This window comes from Mustela lutreola, chromosome 10 (genome assembly GCF_030435805.1).
Source record: "Mustela lutreola isolate mMusLut2 chromosome 10, mMusLut2.pri, whole genome shotgun sequence".
NCBI lineage: Eukaryota > Metazoa > Chordata > Mammalia > Carnivora > Mustelidae > Mustela > Mustela lutreola.
In genome coordinates this window covers 53173530-53197475 of record NC_081299.1, presented here as the reverse complement: position 1 = coordinate 53197475, position 23946 = coordinate 53173530, and the positions used below count along the sequence as shown (strand labels likewise).

Sequence of the window (23946 nt, the reverse complement as noted above, 5' to 3'; positions counted from 1 at the left end):
ATCCATTTAGTCACCCTCCATCTTTTGATTAGAGCATTTACATTTAAAGTGACTATAGCTGGATATGTACTTACTGCCATTTTGTTACTTGCTTTATTGTTGTTTTTGTAGTCCCTCTCTGTTTCTTCTCTTGCTCTCCTCCCTTGTGGTTTGATGGCTTTCTTTAGTGATATGCTTGGATTCCTTTCTCCTTAATTTTTGTGTATCTATTACAGGTTTTTGATTCGTGGTTACCTTTAGGATCATATGTAACATCTTAGGATTATAGCAGTCTCTGTTAAGTTGATGATCATTTACATTTGAAACATTCTAAAATCATTAAATTTTAAACCCCCCACCACATTATATATATATATATATATATATATATATATAATATCCTACTTTACATCTTTTTATTTTGTGAATCCCTTGGCTAATTTTTTAAAGATTTTATTTACTTATTTGACAAAGAGAGAGAGAGAGAGAGAAAGAGCGCATGCAAACATGCACAAGCAGAGGGAGTGGCAGGCAGAGGGAGAGGGAAAAGCAGGCTTGCCATGGAACAGGGACCCTAGCTCGGGGCTCAATCCTAGGACCCTGGGATCATGACTTGAGGTGAAGGCAAACACTTAACCAACTGAGCCACCCAACAACCCCCCCACCCCTTTGACTGACTTTTTTTTTTTTTTTAAAGATTTTATTTATTTATTTGACAGAGAGAAATTACAAGTAAGCAGAGAGGCAGGCAGAGAGAGGAGGAAGCAGGCTCCCTGCTGAGCAGAGAGCCCGACGCAGGACTCGATCCCAGGACCCTGAGATCATGACCTGAGCCGAAGGCAGCGGCTTAACCCACTGAGCCACCCAGGCGCCCATTGACTGACTTTTATAGATACAAATTATGTAACTGGTTTTGTGCCGTAACTTCCATACTGGTTTTATAGTAATTAATCCACTACTTTTATTAATGTTTGCATTTACCTATGAAATTTTTTCCTTTCATAATTTACTTACTCCTGATATGGGCTTTGCCTTTCACTCAAAGAATTTCCTGGCACCTGGGTGGTTCAGTCAGTTGAGTGTCTGCCTTTCCCTTGGGGCATTATCTCAGGGTCCTGGGATCAAGTCCTGCATTGGGCTCCCTGCTCAACGGGGAGTCTGCTTCTCCCTCTACCCCTCCCCCATCTTGTGCATTCTCTCTCTCTCTCAAAAATTAATAAGTAAAATATTTAAAAAAGAATTTCCTTTCATCATTTTTGTTAGGGTGGTTTAATGGTGATGAACTCCTTTAACTTTTATTTTTCTGGGAAACTCTTAAACTCTTCTATTCTGAATGATAACCTTGCCAGTAGAGTATTGTTGGTTGCAGGTTTTTTTTTTCCTTTCAGCTTTTGAATATATCATGCCACTCTCTTCTGGCCTGTCAAATTTCTGCTGAACAATTAGCTGATAGCCTTATGAAGTTTTCCTTGTGTATAAATGTTTTCTTTTCCCTTGCTGCTTTTAAAATTTTCTCCTTATTACTACTTTTTGCCATTTTGCCATTTTAATTATTATGTGTCATGGTGTGGATCTCTGAGGGTTGATTTTGTTGTGTGTGTGGGGGGGTTGTCTCTGTGCTTCCTGAATCTGGATGTCTCTTTCCTTTTCCAAATTTGGGAAGTTTTCAGCTATTATTTCTTTAAATACATTTTCTTCGCATTCTGTCTTTCTTGCCTTTCTGGGATCCCTATAATGAAAATGTTATTACACTTGATGATGTCACTGGGTTCTTTTAACTTACTTCTCATTTTTTATTATTCGTTTGGCTCTCCAGCTCTGTTCCTTTCCATTACCCTGTCTTCCAGATCACTGATCCATTCTTTTGAATCCTATAATCTGCTGTTGATTCCCTCTAATGTATTGTATTTATTTTGTTGTTGTTGCTTCAGTTATTGAATTCTTCATCTCTGGCTCTTTTTTTATATTATTAATTTGTTTGTTGAACGTTTCACTGAACTCTTCCACTTCTGTTTTCAAGTTCAGTTAGTATCTTTATGACCTTTACTTTAATTTCTTTATCAGGCATGTTGCTTATCTCCATTTCATTTGGCTCTTTTTGCTGTAACTTTGTTCTGTTCTTTCATTTTGGGCATATTCCTTTGTCTCCTTGTTTTGTCTAACACTCTCTGTTTGTTTCTATGTATTAGGAAAGTCAGCTACATTTTCTGATCCTAAAAGTAGTGGCTTAATGAGGAAGAAGTCCTGTGGTACCCTGTAGTACAATGCCCCCTGTTCACCGGAACCATGTCCTTCAAGGGTGTCTTCTATGTGGGTTATGTATGCCCTACTGAGCCACATTTGCCTTCATTCCAGTCCATTGCAATGGCTCGCTATGCCTGTTGTAAGCTCACTGGGCAGGGTTTAATCCCTGTGCTGTTATGGAGCCAGTCTGGGGTTGCTGTGGGCTTGTAGTTGGGTGGTGTCAGTAGTCAGACCAGATACCTGCCCCCAGCCTGTCTGCCAGGGCTGCAATCACACCAAAATGCAAGGCACCCTCCCTGCATTGTCCTCTGAGAGGCTTTCATTGATGGGCAAGGCCTACAGTCAGGCCAATGGCCTGCCCCCAGTCTATCCACTGGCGCTGCAGTTGCAATGACCTCTAGGGTACTCTTCCTGCCTTATCCTCTGAGAGGTTTTCATTGGTGGGTAGAGCTGGTAGTCAGACAATCAGTCAAAAAATACATGGAGAAAAATGAAAATGAAAACATAATGGTCCAAAATCTTTAGGATCCAGTAAAAGGTATCCTAAGAGGAAAGATTATAGAAATACAAGCCTATTTCAAGAAACAAGAAAAATCCCAAATTAAGAACCTAAGTTTATACCTAAGAGAGCTAGAAAAAGAACAAACAAGGTCCAAAACCAGTGGGGAAAAAAAACACAATAAAGATTAGAGCAGAAATAAACAAAATAGACTTCAAAACAATAGAATAAACCAATGAAACCAGGAGTTGGTTCTTTAAAAAGATAAACAAAATTGAAGAACAATTAGCCAGACTCACTGAGAAAAAAAACAGAGATAATTCAAATAAATAAATTCAGAAATGAAGGAGAAATAACAACCAATACCGTAGAAATATGAAGGATCATAAGAGAATATTAAGAAAAAGTGTATGCCAACAAATTGGACAACCTAGAAGAAATGGATAAACTCCCAGAAACATTACCTTCTAAACTGAATCAGGAAGAAATAGAAAATTCAAACATACTGATTACTAACAATGAAATTAAATTGATAATCAAAAAACCCTCAGCACAATAAAGTCTAGGACCAGATGGCTTCATAGGTGAATTCTACCAAGCATTTAAAGAAGAGTTAGCAGCACCTGGGTGGCTCAGTCAGTTGATTATCTGACTCTTGATTTTGGCTCAGGTCATGATCTCGGGGTAGCGAGATTGAGCCTTACACTGGGCTCTGTGCTGGTCATGGAGCCTGCTTAAGATTCTCTCTCTCCCTCTCTCTTTGTCCCTCCTAAGCCCTGCCCCCACTCAATCTCTCTCTCTCTAAAATAAAATAAAATAGTTAATTCCTATGCTTCTCAAACAATTCAAAAAATAGAATAGGAAGGAAAGCTTCCAAATTCATTCTACAAGGCCAGAATTACCCTTGCACTCAAACCAGATAACAATTTTACAAAAAGGGCAAACAACAGGCCAATATCTCTGATGAACATAAATGCAAAAATCTTCAACAAAATATTAGCAAACCAAATCCAACAATACATGTAAAAAGTCACTCACCATAATCAGCTGGGATTTATTTCAGGGGTGCAAGTATGGCTCAATATTTACGAATCAATCAAGGTGATATGTCACATTAACAGAAGAAAGGATAAAAGCCATAAGATCATCTCAGTAGATGCAGGAAAATCATGTGACAATATACAACACTCCTTATTGTATTATTATTGTATTCTTCAATACCACTGAGCCATCCAAGCGCCTCATGTATATATAAATTTTAAAAATAAGTGCAAATTGAAATTGTATTGTTAAGAAGCGATTATCTTCATCTTAGCCATTTTTATTGTGGTAAAACATATATAACATCAAGTCTGCCATTTTAACCATTTCTAAGTGTACAATTCAGTAGCTTTAATTATATTCACCATGTTGTGCAACCATAATCGCTATATAGTTACAAAACATTTCGGTCACCCCAAATGGAAACTTTGTAACCATTAGGCAAAAATTCCCCATGCTCCCCTCCTCCCAGCCCCTGACAAATCTACTTTCTGTCTCTATGAATTTGCCTATTCTAGATATTTCATGTAAGTGAAATCATGCAATATTTATCATTTTATAGACACAAGGTTCATCCATATATATGGCATGTATATTAGAGCTTCATTCCTTTTTATGGCTGAAGGGTATTTCATTATACATATATACTGCATTTTGTTTCACCATTGATTTGCTGAATACTTGGGTTGTTTCCATCTTCTGGCTGATGTGGACAATGCTGGAAGAACATGGTAGGAAAGTATCTTTGGAGTCCTTCCTTTCAATTTTTTTTAGCTATGTATGCCTATGAGTGGAATTGCTGGGTCATATAGATTTTGTGTTTAGCTTTTCAAGTAATAACTCAATTGTTTTATTTATTCATTTATTTATTTATTTATTTATTTGACAGATCACAAGCAGGCAGAGAGGCAGGCAGAGAGAGAGGAGGAAGCAGGCTCCCCGCTGAGCAGAGAGCCCGATGCGGGGTTCAATACAGGGCTCGATCCCAAGACCCTGGGACCATGACCCCAGCCGAAGGCAGAGGCTTTAACCCACTGAGCCACCCAGGCGCCCCCACAATTGTTTTCAATAATGTGTTTTGCCTTAAAATTTGTTTAGAGTACTAGTAATATAAGAATGCTGGTTCCTCTCTGAAAAACAATCTGAGGGTTTTGAAGGGGCGGGGGAGTGGGAGGTTAGGGGGAACCAGGTAGTGGGTATTGGAGAGGGCACGTATTGCATGGAGCACTGGGTGTGGTGCAAAAACAATGAATACTGTTACGCTGAAAACAAAAACAAAAACAAAAACAAAATGGTATATAGCAGAAAGATACCATTAAGGAATAAAATGCTCATGTGAAAAAAAAAAAAGAATGCTTGTTCCTTTCTGTTTATATTTGCGGAGTACATGTATTTCTATTTCATCTGTTTGGATATTTTTACGGTTGTTTTATTCAGTCTGAAAACCTTTGTCTTTTAACTGATGCATTTATCCCATTTATGTTCTATTTCATTAATTAGTACTAATAACTAATATATTTTAAATTACCACAGTTTGGCTTTCTCTTTGTCTCACTCGTTCTATTACTCTTTTTTCTTTTCTTCTTTCTTTTCTTCTTTTGAATTTATTTTTGTCATTCTATTCCCCACCCCCTACCCATTTATAGGCTAACATTATCATATATCTATTCTTTTAGCAGTTAGCTAAGATTTATATGTGTACCTACACACACATACACACACACACACACAACCTACCAATTCAAAAGTTAGTCAGGGGGCGCCTGGGTGGCTCAGTGGGTTAAGCCGCTGCCTTCGGCTCGGGTCATGATCTCGGGGTGCTGGGATCGAGTCCCGCATCGGGCTCTCTGCTCAGCAGGGAGCCTGCTTCCCTCTCTCTCTCTCTGCCTGCCTCTTTGCCTACTTGTGATCGCTCTCTGTCAAAAAAAAAAGTTAGTCAGTAATGCTGTTTTTGTGCTAGAAACTACGAAGACTTTGAACACTAACTCTATTTACTCTTTTCCAGGTTTGCATGCTTTTACTTTTGTGAATTTAACTTATTTTTTTAATTATTTATTTTTTAAAAAATTTCTTTTCAGGAATTTAACTTATTTTTAATCTCATAAGATATTATTAATGTTGTATTATGCACAACGTTGCATTGTATAGATTTATCCATACATTTACCACTTCCTTTGCTCTTCATTCTTTCTGGCATCTCAGAGCTTCCGTGTGAGATCACGTGCTTTCTCCTAAAATGACATCCTTAAAAATTCCCTCTTCCAAGAATCTGAACAGTAGCAAACTAACTCTTTATGTTCTGTTGTTTAAATGTTTATATTGTGCTCTCATTCCTGAAAGATGTTTTCACTAAGAATAAAATAATAAGTTAACAGGTATCGTTATGCTGTCATCTGCTTTCCGTTGATTCTATTGAGATATCAGTTGTCGGTCATGTCGTTGTTCCTTGGACAGTGATCTCCACCCATACCCTACCCCAATCTCTCCCCTGACCTGGGCTGTCCCTTAGATTCATGATGAGGAATCTAGGTTTGAAGTTGGCTCAATAGTCAGTTCATTCCTTCCTCCCTGCTTCCCTCCCTCTGTCCCTCTCTCCCTTCCTTCCTTTCTTCTTCCCTTCCTTTCGCCCTTCCCTTCGCCCTTCCCTTCCCCCTTCCTGCCTTCTCCCTTCCCTTTTCTTTTTCCTGTATAGGATTTGTTTGGCTTTTTGAGTGTGTGAATTGATACCATTTATTGGGTCTGAAAAAGAATAGGTCATTATTTCTTCAAATATCTCTGCCATGTCATCTCTTTCCTCTCCTTCTAGAACTAATTAAATGTACACTAGACTTCCTCACTCTTCTTGCCAGCAATCTTAATCTCTCTTTCATATATTCCGTGCCTTTGAAGCTCTGTGCTGCCTTCCGTAAAATCTCATGACCTAAACTTCCTGTTCTGTAATTCTCTTTTCATTTATGTCTAATATGCTGTTAAACCACTGGTTTTTGTTTTGTTTTTAATTTCAGTAACTGCGATTTTCATTTCTAGAAGTTTTATTTGGTTCTTCCTAAAAGTTTATTAGTCACCCTTTTGTAGTTTCCAGTATCCTCAAGATATTTTCAAATGTGCCTTTTATACCTTGAAAAATAGTAGATACAATTGTTTTTTAATCTACGTCTGATAATTCCAGTATCTGACGTCTTTTTTTGGCCCTGTTTCTACTATTGTTTCTTCTAGCTCTTATCCATGGTGCTTATTTCTTTACGTGTGCTTAGTTGTTTTCACTGTGTGCTGCTAGTTGATCTTGAAAAATTATTTATGTAAATATATTGAGCCCTAGGAGGAAGATAACTTCTCAGAATGGGTTTGTATTTGTCACATTCAGTCCCTATGGGCTTTATCAGTATTCTGCACCAATTTAAGTTTATGGCTTGAATTTTTTTGGACCATCAAAGAGGTTGTAATTACAGTAGTGCTGGGAAGTGATCACAGATTTTCAAGGATGAAATTGTTTCCCCACTGTATTGTTTAGCAGTCTCCTCTGGGTGGAGATTTGGGGAAAATAGCTTGTGAATTCCTAGTTTTGCTGGTGGATTTCCTTTTGTACTTTACTCCTTAGGAAGATAGAGTCTCATACTGGCTGGATTAGCAAACGCCCTCACTAAAGTAGTTCTGGTACTCAGTATACCTTAGATTTGAACAGATTGAGGGTTGCTGGAGGGGAGGCAGAGCTAGATGGGTAATGGGTATTAAGGAGGACACGAGTTGTGATGAGCACTGGGTGTTTCATGTAAGTGATGAATTACTAAATTCTACTCCTGCAACTCATAGTACACTCTATGTTAACTAACTAGAATTTAAATCACAACTTGAAACATTAAAAAAAAAAAAAAGATCTGGGGCACCTGAAGTGCCTTTCAGGTACTTAAGTGTCTGACTCTTTTTTTTTTTTTTTTTTAAAGATTTTATTTATTTATTTGACAGAGAAAGAAAGCACAAGTAGGCAGAGTAGCCGGGAGAAGGAGAAGCAGGCTCTCCACTGAGCAGGGAACCTGATGTGGGGCTTGATCCCAGGACCCTGGGATCACGACCTGAGCCAAAGGCAGCCATTTAACTGACTGAGCCACCCAGGTGCGCCAAGTGTCTCTTAATCTCAGCGCAGGTCTTGATCTTGGGGTCATGAGTTCAAGCCTCATGTTGGACCCCATGCTGGGTGTGAATCTACATTAAAAAAAATATATTCTATTGGTTACATGAGTGTTTTGATATTTTTAATATAGTTGTATTTTTTTTTTAAGATTTATTCACTTGGGAATGCCTGGTGGCTTAGTTGGCTAGGCATCTGCCTTGGGCTCAGGTCATGATCCCATTGTCCTGGGCTGGAGCCCCACACTTCTTGCTCTCTTCTTAGCGGGGAGCCTGCTCTTCCCTCTCTCTCTGCCTGCCACTCCCCCTGCTTGTGCTCTCTCTCTCTGACAAATAAATAAAGTCTTTTTAAAAAATATTTATTTATTTATTTGAGAGAGAATGAGCTAGTGAGCATGAGCAGGAGGAAGAGAGAATTTCAAGCAGACTCCACACTGAGCTCAGAGCCTTACATGGGGCTCAATCTCACAACCCTGAGATCACAGCCTGAGCTGAAATCAAGAGTGCCCCTAGTTGTGTTTTTACATAGCTTTAGTACTTAAATAATATTTTATAGTATATTGTATTTTATTATATACATTTAATATATCATATTTATATATTATCATTATATTCAATCCAACATTCTTAGTTGTCAGTTCTGTAGTCACATGTGTGAAGTAAGCTGCTCTGGAGACTAGCTAGCTCTGAAGACTAGCTAGCTAGCTCCTGGTGGCAAAACACCTCAGCTCTGCCCCTTACTGGCTATGTGAGCCTGGGCCACTAACTCATCTCTGTGCCTCAGCTTCCTCATCAGGAAAATGGGAGAATAACAGTAACGAACTTGCTGGGTCCTTGTGAGGATTCAATGAGTTAGCATACGGAAAGGTTTCAAAGATACCTGGAACATAGCAAGGGCTAGTTATCTCTGTTGTCAACTGCAAGCTGCTTCAGAAATGAAAGGTAATATTATTCTAGTTTCTAAGTCTAAGTACATATCCTTATGCTTGTCTTAGTAAAAATGAAATTAACTCTAAAAAATGTTAATGGTGTATTTGCACTTTTATCTTTTTAAGCATACGACACATGTAGTAAAGTGAATGTCACTCTTCATCTCTACCCCACCCACTCATTCATCCCACTTCCTTCCCCAGAGGAAACCACCTGAACAGTTTCATGAATGTTCTTTCAGAAAACTTTCTACCTATTTAAAAGCTATGTATTTTTTAAATACTTTACTATAGATGGAATCGCATTATACATCTCTGCTACTTTCTTTGCTTTTTCTGTTAATAATTTTATTATTAATAGTTAACAGGACTTTTCATGTTAATGATCACAGCTTTACATCATTCCCTTTAATGACCAGAGGAAATTTTGTAGGATAGATACACTGTCAGTTCTGTAAGCATTCTTCTATTGATGGTCATCCGTGTTGATTCCAACATTTTATTATTATAAATAATTGTATAATAAACATGAACATGTAAAAGGACTTTCTAACCTTCAAAGACCTCATGAATATACATGTTTTTGTTTAAGACCTGTTTACTCACTGAACCTATAAAGTTCTCTTGAAAACATCTATAGAGGAGTGCCTGGGTGGCTCAGTTGGTTAAATGTTCAACTCTTGATTTCAGCTCAGGTCTTGATCTCAGGTCATGAGTTTGAGGCCCACATTGGGCTCCATGCTCGGTTTAAATTTCTGTAGACTGAGAAATTTAAACCTTTTAGCTTGACATCCAGGAATCTCTTCAGTGTGAGCTCAAACTATTTCTCCAATTCTGTCTCTTAGGGCTTTTGCACAAACTCCATATCTAGACACATTGGCTTACATAATATTCCTAGAACACACCACACACATTTTTGCCTTCAGACCCTTGGCTAGGAGAGGTCTTCCTAATCCCCTAAGCATTTATGTCCTTCCCTTCTGTAGTGGGTAACAGTGGGCTGGTCTGTTTGTGCCATAGAAGTGGGCCTCTGGTTTCCTCTTCATCATAATCATTTGGACCAGGAATTGACACCAGACTCAAGCTGTACAAATCACAGTCTCCTTGTGGAACTTGGAATTGGGACAAAAAATGAGCATCTCTTTAGGCAGCTGGACTTGGGTCACCATAGATGCTGTGGGATGGTTATCTGATCCATGGAGGGAAGAAATGCAGCCAAAGCTGGCTGGTAGAGACAGAAGAATGAGAATTAATTATTGAGAAGAGATGAGACATAGTCTGGGTGTTTTCCCAAAATAGCACCTGGATCTTCTTGCATCCAATCACCCGGTTGTACTCCTGCCTTGGATTCTGTCAAAACTGGGTTTACTAAAGCTTGTTTTAACTATTTACATTCATAAAAGTGTATCTCATCGTATCTTCCCATTGTATCCCATTGTGTTCATAAAAGTGGATCCCACTGTAAATTTGAGCCCCAGTTACTCTGATCTGTGAGGGCTTGAACCTGCATGCCCCAAGTTCTACTTGGAACTTGGAACTTAAACTTGGAACTTACACTATTCATTTTGGCCACTTTGTTTCAAAATCAGATCTATCCAACATTCCTGTGCAAAGAGGAATTCTTGATGAGGAAGATAAAAATCAATACTTTAAAATTTTTAAAACTTTAAACCATCTTGGATGGACCTTCCTCAGGCAGATGGCAAAAATTACCTAGCTTATTAAATCAAATGCTTGATTATTTAATCATCATCTCTCGATGATTCAGACTACACATTATGAAGATCAAACATTTTATACAGAAGGCATAATTCAGTGAGTCTCTAGGTTTATCTAACATAATGAGCACCTGCCACTAATGCAGAAATAAACCCCCTTTTTCAAGAGGAAAATGAGACATTAGATATGAGTCCCTTTTAAGAGTGGAAACTGTTTTAATTCCAGAAAAACTGTGAAGCAAATCACCTAGACCTAAAGATATTTTCAAATTCAGACGCTAGACTGTAAAATATTTCAGTCTTTGCAGAAGAGAAAGCTAAGTTTATGATTCAGGGAACTATTCATGGGGCTTAATGATTCATTAACTAGGTTACCAAATAAGATTTAGATTTACCATGTTCAATTTTCTCCATGGGAAGAAACATATTTTTCTCTGTTCCTTCCTCACATTGGTGTGCAGAGATAAAATCTCTCCTGCCAAAAAGCCCATACTCATTGTTTACCTCTATGTTAGTAACGACTCAAGGTTGATGAAACAGATTTAGTCATGGTATGTTCTAAAATGGGTGTAGATGGTGTCCAATCAAAAGAGTTTGTAAATTATATTTACTACTAAACTTATGATGATCTTATTAGGTTGTTTGGTTTAGATTTAAGCCCCTTGTTTCCACCTACAAAACCTCCAGTATAATTTTTTATTTGTTTTGTTTTTAATTAAGTAGTTTTTGTTTAAATTAATCATGCTCACATAAGAACATATAAGACATTCTTTGGTTTTTTAAGACTTTCTTATAATAATAAATGTGTAAGACATTTATTCCGAAGAATCAAAATAAAGTAAGCATTCTTTCTTTCTTTTTTTTTTTTTTTTTAAGATTTTATTTATTTATTTATTTGACAGAGAGAGAGAGATCACAAGTAGGCAGAGAGGCAGGCAGAGAGAGGGGGAAGCAGGCTCCCTGCCAAGCAGAGAGCCCGACATGGGGCATGATCCCAGGACCCTGAGATCATGAAGGCAGAGGCTTAACCCACTGAGCCACCCAGGCACCCCAAAGTAAGCATTCTTTATTCCAAAGAATAAGAATGAAGCAAGCATTCTGTCTAGCTCCCCCAGGTTAAGAAAAGAACATTTTCCCTGTCAAAGAAACTTCTTATGTGAGCCTCCTCAATTACTTTCCTCTCCCTACACTGCTGAGGTAATCAATGTTCTGATTTTTAAAATAATTATCCCCTCAATTTCTTTAGTTTTCTGACTTATGATCATCCCTACATAAGAGTGTTTCATTTTGTTGAAAATTTGTTTCAAATTTAGTATAAACAGAATCATATTGTGTATTTTCTTCAGGGGTTTACTTCCTTCAACCTTGTGTTTGCATTATCTATGTTGGTGTGTGTAGCTGTTCATTAGTTTCATTACTGTATAGTAGCTCCTTTTATGAATGTACAACGATTAATTATATATTCAATCCTTGGTGGACATTTGGATTGCTTCCAGTTTATTATTATTATGCACAGTGCTGCTATAAACATCCATGTATATATTTCCTAGTGCCAGAGTTTCTAGTTGAAGGTATAAAACTGGAAGCAGTGGATGGTATTTTATGAAGCTTTTTGATGAATAAATGTTCTCAATTTTAATGTAGTCTAATTTACCAATATTTTCTCTTATGTTTATACATTTTATGTCTTAAGAAAACTCTCCCTATGGGGCGTGTGGGTGGCTCAGTGGATTAAAGCCTCTGCCTTCGGCTCAGGTCATGATCCCACGGTCCTGGGAGCGAGCCCCGCATCGGGCTCTCTGCTCAGCAGGGAACCTGCTTCCTCCTCTCTCTCTGCCTGCCTTTCTGCCTATTTATGATCTTTGTCTGTCACATAAATAAATAAAAAAATCTTGGGCGCCTGGGTGGCTCAGTGGGTTGAGCCGCTGCCTTCGGCTCAGGTCATGATCTCAGGGTCCTGGGATCGAGTCCCGCATCGGGCTCTCTGCTCAGCGGGGAGCCTGCTTCCCTCTCTCTCTCTCTCTCTGCCTGCCTCTCCATCTACTTGTGATTTCTCTCTGTCAAATAAATAAATAAAATCTTTAAAAAAAAAAATCTTTAAAAAAAACAAAAAACAAACAAACAAACAAAAACAAAAAAAACCTTTCCCTAGCCCAGGGGAAAATTTTTATGGTTTCCCTTTTACATTAGATTTTTAGTTCACTTGGAGATTATTTGTATGTATGGTATGAATTAAGGATACAATTTCATTTTTGTAACTGTAAATACCCAGACATCCCAGCACTGTTTATTGTAGGTGCCATAATTTCTCCTTTATTCTGCAGTGCCCCTTTGTCTATATATTTGTGGATCTAGGTCTGCTCTCTCTCTCTTCAAATTCATTGATTTATTCTTCTATGTTTGAAATATTACCATATTATCTTCATTATAATGACTTTATAAATTTTAATATTTTGATAGCAAGCCCCTACTTCCTTCTTCTTTAAGAATGTCTTGGCTATTTTTGGCCTTTTGACTTTCATATGTATTTTAGAGTCAAGTTGTCAAGTTCCAACAAAAAATTCTGTTGGGCTTTTATTTAATTCATTTTATTTTATTTTATTTTAAATATTTTATTTATTTATTTGAGAGAGAGACAGTGAGAGAGAACATGAGCGAGGAGAAGGTCAGAGAGAGAAGCAGACTCCCTGTGGAGCTGGGAGCCCGATGTGGGACTCGATCCTGGGACTCGGGGATCATGACCCGAGCCGAAGACAGTCGTCCAACCAACTGAGCCACCCAGGCGTCCTCTGTTGGGATTTTAATTGGAACTGTAACTAAATCTATAGATCAGTTTGGGGAAGAATTCACATCTTTAAATGTTAAATCTTCAAGTCCATGAACATAGCATATCTCCATTTATCTAGGTCCTCTTTAAAAACACTCAATAAAGTTTTATGATTTTCTGACATATATTTTGTTAGATTTAATTCCTGGATAGTTTTTTAAACATATAAATTTGGATGCTACCACAAATGTCCTAAGTGGTATCCTCTTTGCTTTAATTTATGAACTGGCATTTAGAAATCAATGACACTGTAACTGTATTATTCTAAGGCTGCTGTAACCAGCTGCCACAGACAGAGTGGTATAAAACAACAGAAATTTATTATCTCACTGTTCTGTAGCTCAGAAGTTCAAGATCAGTTCCACTGGTCTTAAAATCAAGATGTCGGAAAGGCTTCACTGCTTTCTGGAGGCTCTAAGGGAGAATTTGTTCCCTTGCCCTTTCTAGTTTCTAGAGCTGCCCACATGCCTTGGCTTATAGCCCTCTCTCTCTGTCTTTAAAGCCAGCAACCACAGGTCAACTGATTTTAATGACACACATTTTCAGTTTCAGGGGCTCTTGTGATTACACTTGTGATAATTTGATCATCTTAATTTAATCACATCTGCAGTTATTTTTTATTTGTGAGGCAAAAATTCACAGGTTTCAGGGATTAAGATCTGAACATCTTTGTAGGGGAGAGGGACTTTATTCCGCCTACCATGGTAATACTGATTTTGAATCCTACAAGTTGGCTAAGTTCTCTTATAAATTCTTGTCATTTATCTATAAATTCCTCTAGTTTTTCTGCACAGACAACCAAATCATTTGCAAATAATGAATTTTGTTTTGTCCTTTCCAATGTGTGTGTGTGTGTGTGTGTGTGTATGTTTCCTACCATTAATGCCAAGGTAAAACAAAAAGAATGGCTGGGAAAAATTTAAAAAACCAAAAATACTGACTAGGCCTTCCAATACAACAGTAAATTCAAGTGATTATGACAGGCAATCCTGTTTTGTTTCAAATCTCTAATGGAATACTTTCAGCATTTCACCATTAAGCATAATATTTGATGTAGGCTTTTTTCTCTTGAAATTGAGATGATCATATGATTTTTCTCTTCTAATCTGTTAATCACATTAATTACATTAATTGATTTTCTAATGTTAAACCAACCCTCCTTTCTGAGAAGAACCACAGTTGGTCATGCATTTTAGTAGTTATGCTAATGAATGATTATGGGCCTTTTGTTTCCCTTTCTTGTATGCATTACCCTAATTAGGTTATGGTTTTAGGTTATAACAGCCTCATAAAATTAGTCACAGAGGGTACCTACTTTTTCTATTCTCTGAGGTAGCTTGTGTAAGATTGGAATTATTTACTACTGCATTGGATTGAATAGAATTGCTGAGTTTCTAAACCTAAGCTACGTTCTGAAGCTCTGTACATTCTTCAACATGTCTGTGTCAGGTGCTTTAATATATAATTATTCAATCCAGGGGGATTTGAGGTATTCTTTCTTTCTCTCTCTCTTTTCTGATAGAGAAACTGAAGCTAAACAGGTTACATATGTGGCTAACAATCAAATAGTTACTAAATGGCCTACCAGAACTTGAATTGAGACTTCTTGGCTCTGAATCCATTGTTCAGCACTACATTCTCACTGATACTCTCCAGAAGTACTGATATCTTGGCTGCCATGAGTTCGTATTTTTCCCCCAAAAAATTATGGTGTCTCTACCTCTTCCTTTGATGGTAGTTCTTGCCATCATTTTTCTCCTTTCTTTCTCCTTGCCCCACTATCTCCTTAATACTTATGCTGTGCTCCCAGAGACAAAAATAGGTTACTGTTTTGTAACAGTATATACACTCTGAGCCTCTGAGGGACATTCTTAGAAGGAGTGTGAGCTTTGTAACATCCATTTCAACAGGCTCAGAAGATTTTATTATTCCTTTTGTTTCTCTTAGGTTGCTAGACTGTTAATTATCTTTATATTTATATGTCCAAACTTTGCCTGTGGACCAGCAGCAGAATTCACATCTCCTGGCAGCCTGTTAGTGACAAAGCCGGTCCAATCCAGAACCAATAAAACAGAAGCTGCATTTTAGCAAGCTTGCTAGGTGATTCCTGTGGACTTTAAAGTTTGAGAAACATAGGCCTACATCACCAATTAGATTATAAAATCTTCAAGAACTCCTTATACTTCTTCCTATCCCCAGTTCCAAGCACCATGCCTCACGCAAAACCACACACTCATGAAATGAAGTCTGTGATGATTTTGTAAAACACATGGCAAATCAGAATCCTCAGTTCTGGTTTTGACTGTGTCAGGAATTCCATCTATTGTTTAATTTCAACAGCCTTCAGTTTCTCATCTATAAAATGAAGGAGTATAATTACATTTTTTCTAATGATCCCCCCAATTCCAAAATGCTACACCATGACTGACAAATAGCTCAAAGTTAAACTGATTAATGTTGATAACAACTGAAATTGTCCTGAGGTATTTTCTTTGCAAAAATCCAACATAAATTATGCAATGGTGTTGAATGAAATATGTAATATATGAAAAAGTATCACTTGCATCCAAATAGGTTGTTATTCTTAAGATCTCAGTTGGAAAAGATGGCTTTTGTTTGATAAGATGCCTTTTCTCAAGCAGCAAAGCTGTGCAGTAATAGGGCCAACATTTTGTGTTTCTAAAGTTCAGGTTCAGTAGCCTGGTATAATGGCAAACTGGCAACTGCAGTGTGGGAAAAAAATAGGAGGTGATGCTTCGATTTCATGAATGCTGTATAGGATTGCCAAACCAAAATCGACATATTCTACCTTAGCTGCCTACAATTTCAAATTTTTCTAGCAATTTCACCTTCAAGATAGCAGAGGCAGAGACAGGGTAGAGACAGCAGAGTTAAAAAAAAGATCACCCCAGTTCAGAGTGTATCTGGCTGACCTACAAAATGATACATTTCATAATCTGATCTGTTGTTCCATCACTGGAACCCCTCTCCCCCATCTTCTTGGAGAAGAATTTGTACTTGGATGTTATTGTTATAACTGTATCATAATCATCATTCTGGAAACTATTGTTGACAACCCACAAAAAAATGAAGTTTTACTCATGATTGCCACTTACAGTTTTGATTCCTTCGACCTTAACATCTACTTGTTTGGCAATTCTGTTCCTTAAATTAGACATTTGGTATACTTGGTCAGCCTTGAAACTTCAAAGACAACAAGCTGTCCAGCCATCTGCTGTCATTGAAGTCCCTTGTGTTCTCACAGATTGCAGCTTGTCTATTCTGAAAGATGAGCTACAAATCTATTCTGAGCTTGAGCAAAATATCTGACCAGTCTCAGAGCAGCCCTGACAGTTACTCATAAGTCTAGCAGTTCCCGTGCAAAACACCAAACATTGTACTTAGAAAAGTAAGGCTAGTGGCAAATGGTACTTTCCATACCATTCTGGAGAAGAACTATTGTTTTTTTCTTTTTCTTTATTATTATTATTGTTATTATTTGCCTATTTTGTGATTAACTTATGGGGACAAGTTAAAAAAAATGCCTTGCAATCATCTTTATTTGGCATTGCCAAGTTCACCCTATCATACATATACTCGTATTGTGTTTGGAAGTTGTTGCTTTGTTCTTTTGTTTTAGATGAGTAGGAAAAGGGCGCAGACTAAGGATTTGCAGAGATTACCGCAGAAGGCATTTTATTTTCCTACAGAGGGAAGAGTACACCCATCTCTTAATTACGAAGTATTTCAAGCTGAAACGAGAGACAAATTCTATTCCTGCCTTCCACATTAATTAGTTAGGTAACCCTGGGCAAGTCACTTAAACCTCTAAATTTCCTCCTCTGCAAAATGAAAGCTTTGGTCTACAGACAGCCATTCAAATCCCTCCAATTTCAGTACCCTCTACCAGGGTACTGTACCAGTGCTAACACCGCCGATTCTTGGAGAGCTCAAAGATAGGGGCTGAATGAACAACTGAAGGAGGGATTTGAACGGTTGTTTGGGTCTCCACGCCTTGAAGCATTCACTTCTTGTCCTCCTTTAAAACCAGCTCCTGAATTCTTGCCCAAATAGACGGAAACACTTTTTCTGTCTGAAAATATACACGGGGAAAATAAACGTGTCGGCTGCAATCGACCTAGAGCAGACGTACCGGCGGGCTGGTGAGCTGTTCTTTCTTTGGAAAGGGCGCGCTCTGCCTGGTAAAGGCTACCCAGTCACCCGGAGAAATACAATTTAAAGGGCGCCTGGGGTCAGAGTGGGAAACCCAGCCGCTCCTCTCCCCGCTCCTCTCCCCGCGGAGGCAACCTGGGAAACATTTCTGGGCTCCGTCCGAGTCACGCGGCAATTCCACGGCAGGAATTGTGCAATGGGGCGCGTCGGGCGGGCGGCCGGGGTGGAAAGAAGCGGGGGAGGCTGCCGCGGTGCCAACTCTTTTCCCTCCCTCGGGAACCCCGAGGCGCGACGGCGCGGCCAGGACGGCAGGGATCCGGATGGCCCCGCGCCCGGGCCAAGAAAGCCTCGCGTCGCTGCAGAGGCTGCGAGCCGAGCCCCGCGTGCGGGCAGCGCAGCGCAGCGCCAGAGCCCGCCCCCGCGCCCGGGACCGCGGGCCGAGGGGGCGGAGACGCGAGCGGGAACGGCGGCGGCGGCTCCCCTGCGGCCCCCGGCGACGCGGTGGGGAGGAGGGGCGGCGCAGATTCGGCGCGGCGACCGCGGCGGGGAAGTCCGGGCTCCTACTTTCGGTTAGAAGCCCCGGGCTTCCAGCGGCGCCGCGCCCCCGCCCCCGCCGGCCGGCTCGCGCTTTCGGACGGTGACGCAGCCGTCCGGGTAGGCAAAGAAGTCTGCGCGGAAGCCGGGAACCTCCCCCGCCGCCGGCGCCTCCCCGCCCGCCCCCGCGCTGCCCCCAGGCCGCGCCTGCTCGGGGCCTGCGCTGGGGGTAGCCCCGGGAGGCCAGGCGGGACGCCCTCTGGGCGCGGGCTCGCTGATAAACCTTCAGTCTGGTTCATCACTCGTGTCACAGGCCTAGTGACGTGCGTTCTATTATTAGCGTCACTTAGAGGTGAGGAAACAGGCTCCCCAAACTACCCGGTTACGTGCTTTCAGTCAAATAGAAGGCAGAGCTGCGAAGCAAATGCAGGTTTGTCTTGACATAGCTTTGTCCCACTTCTCTCGGATCAGCCTCTCCCGGCTTTCAATCCAGCAAGCAGCCAATAGGTAACACGTGGGACATGTCCACTGAGAGGAGGAGCCCCTCTTTACGGGGCAGCGGGGTAATTTGCTTCTGGTGGGTGCTCACTTTTGCCCCAGGGTGCCGTGAAAATATTATTATTCGGGTGTATCACGGAGTGCACCAGGTTGGAAAGCATTTCGCAGAACTTCTGCCTCTACTTTCAACCTGTATATCGGGATCCGGGACACCTTACCTGAAGGATCTGGTGGAGGGTTAAAGAAGACCGTGTTTACATGGTGCCAGCATCCCAACGATCCTCAAGGCATATTAATTCTCTTTTCTTTTTGCAGCGCTCCCAGGGACATCTGGGAACTCACTCACCCTTCTAACACTGGAGAGGGGACGCAGTCATTTTAGGTCAGTACCCTCTCTGGCAGATGAAAGATTTAATCCACTCAACGGGAAAATCACTTACCCCTACCTTCATCTAATTAGTGACAGACGGCGAGCTAGGGGCCCTCTCTCTTGGAAGCGTGCAAGGGCTCTTGACACCTCACCTTCCTTTTCCTCCCAGAACCTTCAGAACGCTCTGAGGCCAGAACCTGACTTCCTCGGAGACCTGACGACAGTGATGTGGGCGGGGACCTCCGGGAAGGAGGAGGAAGTCAAGTCACCGGGTTCGCAGCTGTCCTGTCTGCCACCCGCTAGAAAGGGACCTAGCACCTCAGGCCTAGAACCAGCCCTACAGGCCTGGGCCTCTTTGCTGGCTGGGACTGGGCCCTTTTAGAAGAGCTGCAGCCCAGTGAAAGATAAAGTTGTGTGTGTGTGTGTGTGTGTGTGTGTGTGTGTGTCTGTGTCTGTGTGTCTGGAGCCGGGGTTGGGGGTGTGTGTGGGGGGGTTCTGACTGTGGAATGTCCACATTCAGTATATTAGGGTAGGAAGGAATATGCTGTTGGCTTTCACATTTTCTCCTGGATGGGACAGAGTCCTTCCATGGCAAATGATTTCAGCGTCAGCACAGAATTTTGAGAGGAGTTTATCTTGAAAAGTGAAGCATGCCAATGCAAGTTTTCTAACATTGCCAAATCTTGGGAACTGTTTGGGATTTAAAATCACGGAGCACTGGAGGAGCTGTTTCCCCCTTCTATGCCTCTATTTTGTGAAATGAGGCTAAAATACCCAGACAGCCCTTTTTACCCTGGAATTCTGGGACTATGAATGGCATCTGAGAAGAGTTCCCTCCAAAGGGAAGTTGGACCACAGAAGGACAGGACTCTCTCCTTTGTAAACAAGGTCCTCCTTTTTTAAATCACAAAAGTAATTACTACTCATTGTACACAAGTTATATTTTCCTCCCGGCCAGAACCAGAAAGAAGGTAAAACAATTGAAATCCCACACCCAGGAAACCATTGTTAGCAATTCAATGTAGAGCATTGAATAAATGCAGGCCGAATACACTGCTTTTCCCCTTGAACAGCCTTTTTTCCTTGAATGAAATATCATGACATGCCACTAAATATTTTCCATATATGTTTTTTCCATATATGTTTTGAATGGGTATGTAGTATTCCATTGTGCATTTATTTAGCTAAAGTCCAACTGAAGAATTAAAATTGTGCCCAGGTTTTTGCTATTGAAACAGCAATGAAGTGTGAACCTTGTAGCTAAATCTGAGCACATTCTCCAATTATTTATACAGGTAAATTTCCTGGATGTGGTGTTTCTGGGTCTAGGGATAAAGATTGTTCTACAGTAACCTCTTAAGTTTGATTCCCTCCGCACCATCCCCTCCCCACTCCAGTGCTTTCCCAGACTTCCTGTACCATTTATTCACCAAGAATTTACTGAACACCCATCACATACCAGACACGCCTTGATACAGAGATGAATACTTCATAGCACAAGGTGCCATAAATGTCAGAGAAAGCTTTGGGTAGTCATATGCTCAGTTTGAGGAGGGTCATAAAAAACCAGTTGAATTTTTAAAAAATTCAATTTAATATACATATAATTAGTTTCAGAGGTACAATTTAGTGATACATCATTTGCATGTAACACCCAGTGCTCATTCCATCAAGTATCCTCCTCAATGCCCTTCACCCACGTACCCCATCCCCTTAGCCCCTCCCCTCCTGCAACCCTTAGTTTGCTTCTGTAGTTAAGAGTCTCTTATGGTTTGTCTCCCTCTCTGTTTTTGTCTTATTTTATTTTTTCTTCCTTTTCCGTGCATTCATGTTTTGTTTCTTGAATTCCACGTGTATGTGAAGTCATATCTTTGTCTTTCTCTGACTTATTTTGCTTAGCATAATACTCTCTAGTTCCATTCACATTGTTGCAAATGGCAAGATTTCCTTCTTTTTGATGGCTGACTAATATCCCATTGTATATATAAACTACCTCTTTATCTGTTCATCTGTCAATGGACATCTAGGTTCTTTCCATACTTTGGCTATTGTGAACATTGCTGCTATAAACATTGGGGTGCATGGGTTCCTCTGAATCACTGTTTTTATCCTTTGGATAAATACCTAGTAGTGCAATTGCTGGGTCATGGGGTAGCTCATTTTTAACTTCTTAAGGAACCTCCATACTGTTTTCTAGAGTGGCTGCAAATAGTTTGTATTCCTACCAACAGTAGGAGAGCGTTCTCTTTTCCTTGTATCCTCGCCAACATTTGTCATTTCCTGAGTTGTTAATTTTTGCCTTTCTGACTGATGTGAGGTGGTATCTCACTGTGGTTTTGATTTGTATTTCCCTGATGTTGAGCATTTTTGCATGTCTGTTGGCCATTTGCATGTCTTCTTTGGAGAAATGTCTGTTCATGTCTTCTGCCCATTTCTTGAAAAACCAATTGAGTTTTTTAAAACCAGTGGATTTTTAGGTGGGAGGAAGTTACTGAGGAGTATTGAAAATGGAAGGGAGGAACAATGAAAGGATCAAAGGTGTTCTCTGAATAGAGACGTGGTGACCTAAGAGCCTGGTACATGTTCATATATTTGGGAAAATTATGAGTTGTCTTGTGTGCTTGTACTGAGAGTAGACTTGGGAAGGAGAATAGTGACAATGCAAAAAAAAAAAAAAAAAAAAGTTGCCTATTTTGTCATGCTAACAAGGTTCTGACCTTATCCATGTAGCAAATAGAGATCATTATTTACGGAGCCTCCTGATGAAATTGGATCTTACCACTTAACCTACTGAAGAGCACTGTCTTCAGTAGACCCTCAGAATCATTCCTTGGGGGAAGAAAAACAAACAATAGGAAAATTTGCAAAGGAAATATCCCACAAGAATGTTGAAGTGGAAACTGCAGAGAATCAACCAAATTCAGCAGTAGTAACTACCATGTCCATCACACTGAAGAGTGTGCTGTAGTAGTGGCCTTGATACTAGTGCATGCCAAGGGATTATTTCAGTTTCCTATCAGGAAAACAAATCCTAGACTGATAAATCTGAAGACATGTAGCATAGATTTTAGTACATGAAGGCCCCTTAGAAATTGTATAATATTCAATGAAAGACATATTTCTGGTTTAATAAAAACCTTTTACTTATAGATAAGGAGTCCAAAACTTAAATGCCTGCTATGGCCAGGTAGATCATAACTTTCAATGATTGTGGAAAATTCTCAGCCATTATCTCTTTGAATGTTTCCTTTCCCTCATTTTTGCTAACTCCTCAGAGAATTTTGATTACAGGTATATTAGATCATCTAATTTTATCATCCAAGTCTTGTAATCTCTAATATTTTGTATCTGCATTTAGATAATTTTTTAGGATTTGACTTCTAGTTCACTAGTTCTTTTTTCAGTTGTGTCCAATCTCCTTTTACACTTTAGTTTTTAATTTCTATCGTTTTTTCCTTCTTACAAGTTCTGTGGGAAAATTCTGTATAGTCTCTTGTTTCTTGCTCATATTTGCCGGCTTTCATTTCTTGAAACAAAGGTTCAAAGGTAAGCCAATCTGTCCCCTGGCCTATAGGCCTTCATCAGCAGGAAAAGAGAGGGATCTCTCTTGTAACCGGAGCTTCAGCTAAGATCATTCCTTCCCTACCTCTTATATAAGCTTTGGCAGGAGTGAAGAGGGAAGCCTGGGACTCTGTATGCTATTGAGAAGGGACTCTACCCCCTCTAAGGGTCTTACTGCCACTATCTGGCATTGCAGTCCCATTTTGCCTATGTCTCTGTTTATGTCAAGAGGTCCAGAATTCCCAGATCATCTTTCATACCTAAACCTAATCCTCATGTGGCTCTAAGGACAATGAGATACCCTCTACCATAGTATTTTGTATCTTTCTCCTAGCTTCCCACCCCCCACCTGCCATACTACATATTTTACTAGTCTCCCTCTTCTAAAATGTAACCGCTGGAAGAGCTGGGATATTTGTTTTGTTAGCTGCTTTGTCCCCAGAGCTTAGAATATTACCTGGCAAATAGAAGGTAATAAAAAAAAAATTGTTGGGTGAATTAATATTAAACCTTCTTTATTTTATATTCAGTATCTTGCCATTCCATATCTAAGGATTTTGCAAGTCTGATTTTCGTCAGCTGTTGCTGCTAGCTCTTATTTCCTTTGCCTTGTTTACTTGTGTGTTTTGTGGATTTTTACTCTAAGCTCATATTCCTTGGGTTTTATCTTTAGAAATTCTTTGAGGCATGGATTGAAGTTCATTTACTGAGTGATCATTTGTATTTACTTTGATTAGTTGTCTGGGGTAACTGTTTACTCAGGACCAAATGAATATCCCTGCTTGTTGTTTTTGTGTCTGCTTTTTTTTTTTTTTTTTTTTTAACTACAAAGGTAGGGTGAATTGGGTTGTGAACCCATGTGTGTGGATATACATGATCAAAAGACAAATATTTTCTTCAAACAAAACAGGACAATGTTATGAAAGTAAAAGGTTCTTAGTTGTAAATAGGCTTACCTGCTGAAAACAGGTCCCCATGGTACAGATTTTGTGTAGACAATTTAGTTCTTGTAGCCCATCCAAAAAAATTAAATATTTTTTGAAGGCCAGGTATAGGCTATTTGGTGAAGACCTTGGTTTTTAAATTGCCGTAAGCACAAATATAGTAAGCTTGGAGTGTCTTCATTTAGTCATTTGGACTGCCATAGAAGAAAAGGAAGTCAGATTGGTTTCCTCAGTCTTTCTTCATACTTGTAGTTCATGTTTGCTTGTCTCAGTCAAAGGCTTCTAATGTCCGACTGGTACTATTGTGCATGTACATGTTGTGCATGCTGTGTTGGTCTCCCTTCCCGAGGTGTGTTTGAGTAGATTTCAAGGGATACAAAACTGCAGTTGGTCTCTGTTTGCAAGTCTTTGCACTTAGAAATAGTTTGGTGACTTTGCCTCAGATTTCCTAGGTAATACTGTCGTAGAGGAGAAAGTTGTTCTGTGTTATTTTATTTTATTTAT

The 23946-nt window shown here is 39.8% G+C and overlaps 1 protein-coding gene across 1 annotated transcript in view; it reads left to right on the top strand.

Moving 5' to 3' along the window:
- The window catches only part of LOC131810510 (uncharacterized), a 42249-nt gene extending 22806 nt beyond the window's left edge, over nucleotides 1-19443 (top strand). Inside the window, exons 2-4 of the mRNA XM_059138520.1 lie at nucleotides 17414-17525; nucleotides 17666-18421; nucleotides 18883-19443. Of these exons, the coding sequence (XP_058994503.1) occupies nucleotides 17414-17525; nucleotides 17666-18421; nucleotides 18883-19319 (1305 nt within the window). The 3' untranslated portion in view covers nucleotides 19320-19443. The remainder of the gene's footprint in view (nucleotides 1-17413; nucleotides 17526-17665; nucleotides 18422-18882) is intronic.
- The last annotated feature ends 4503 nt before the right edge of the window (nucleotides 19444-23946 follow it).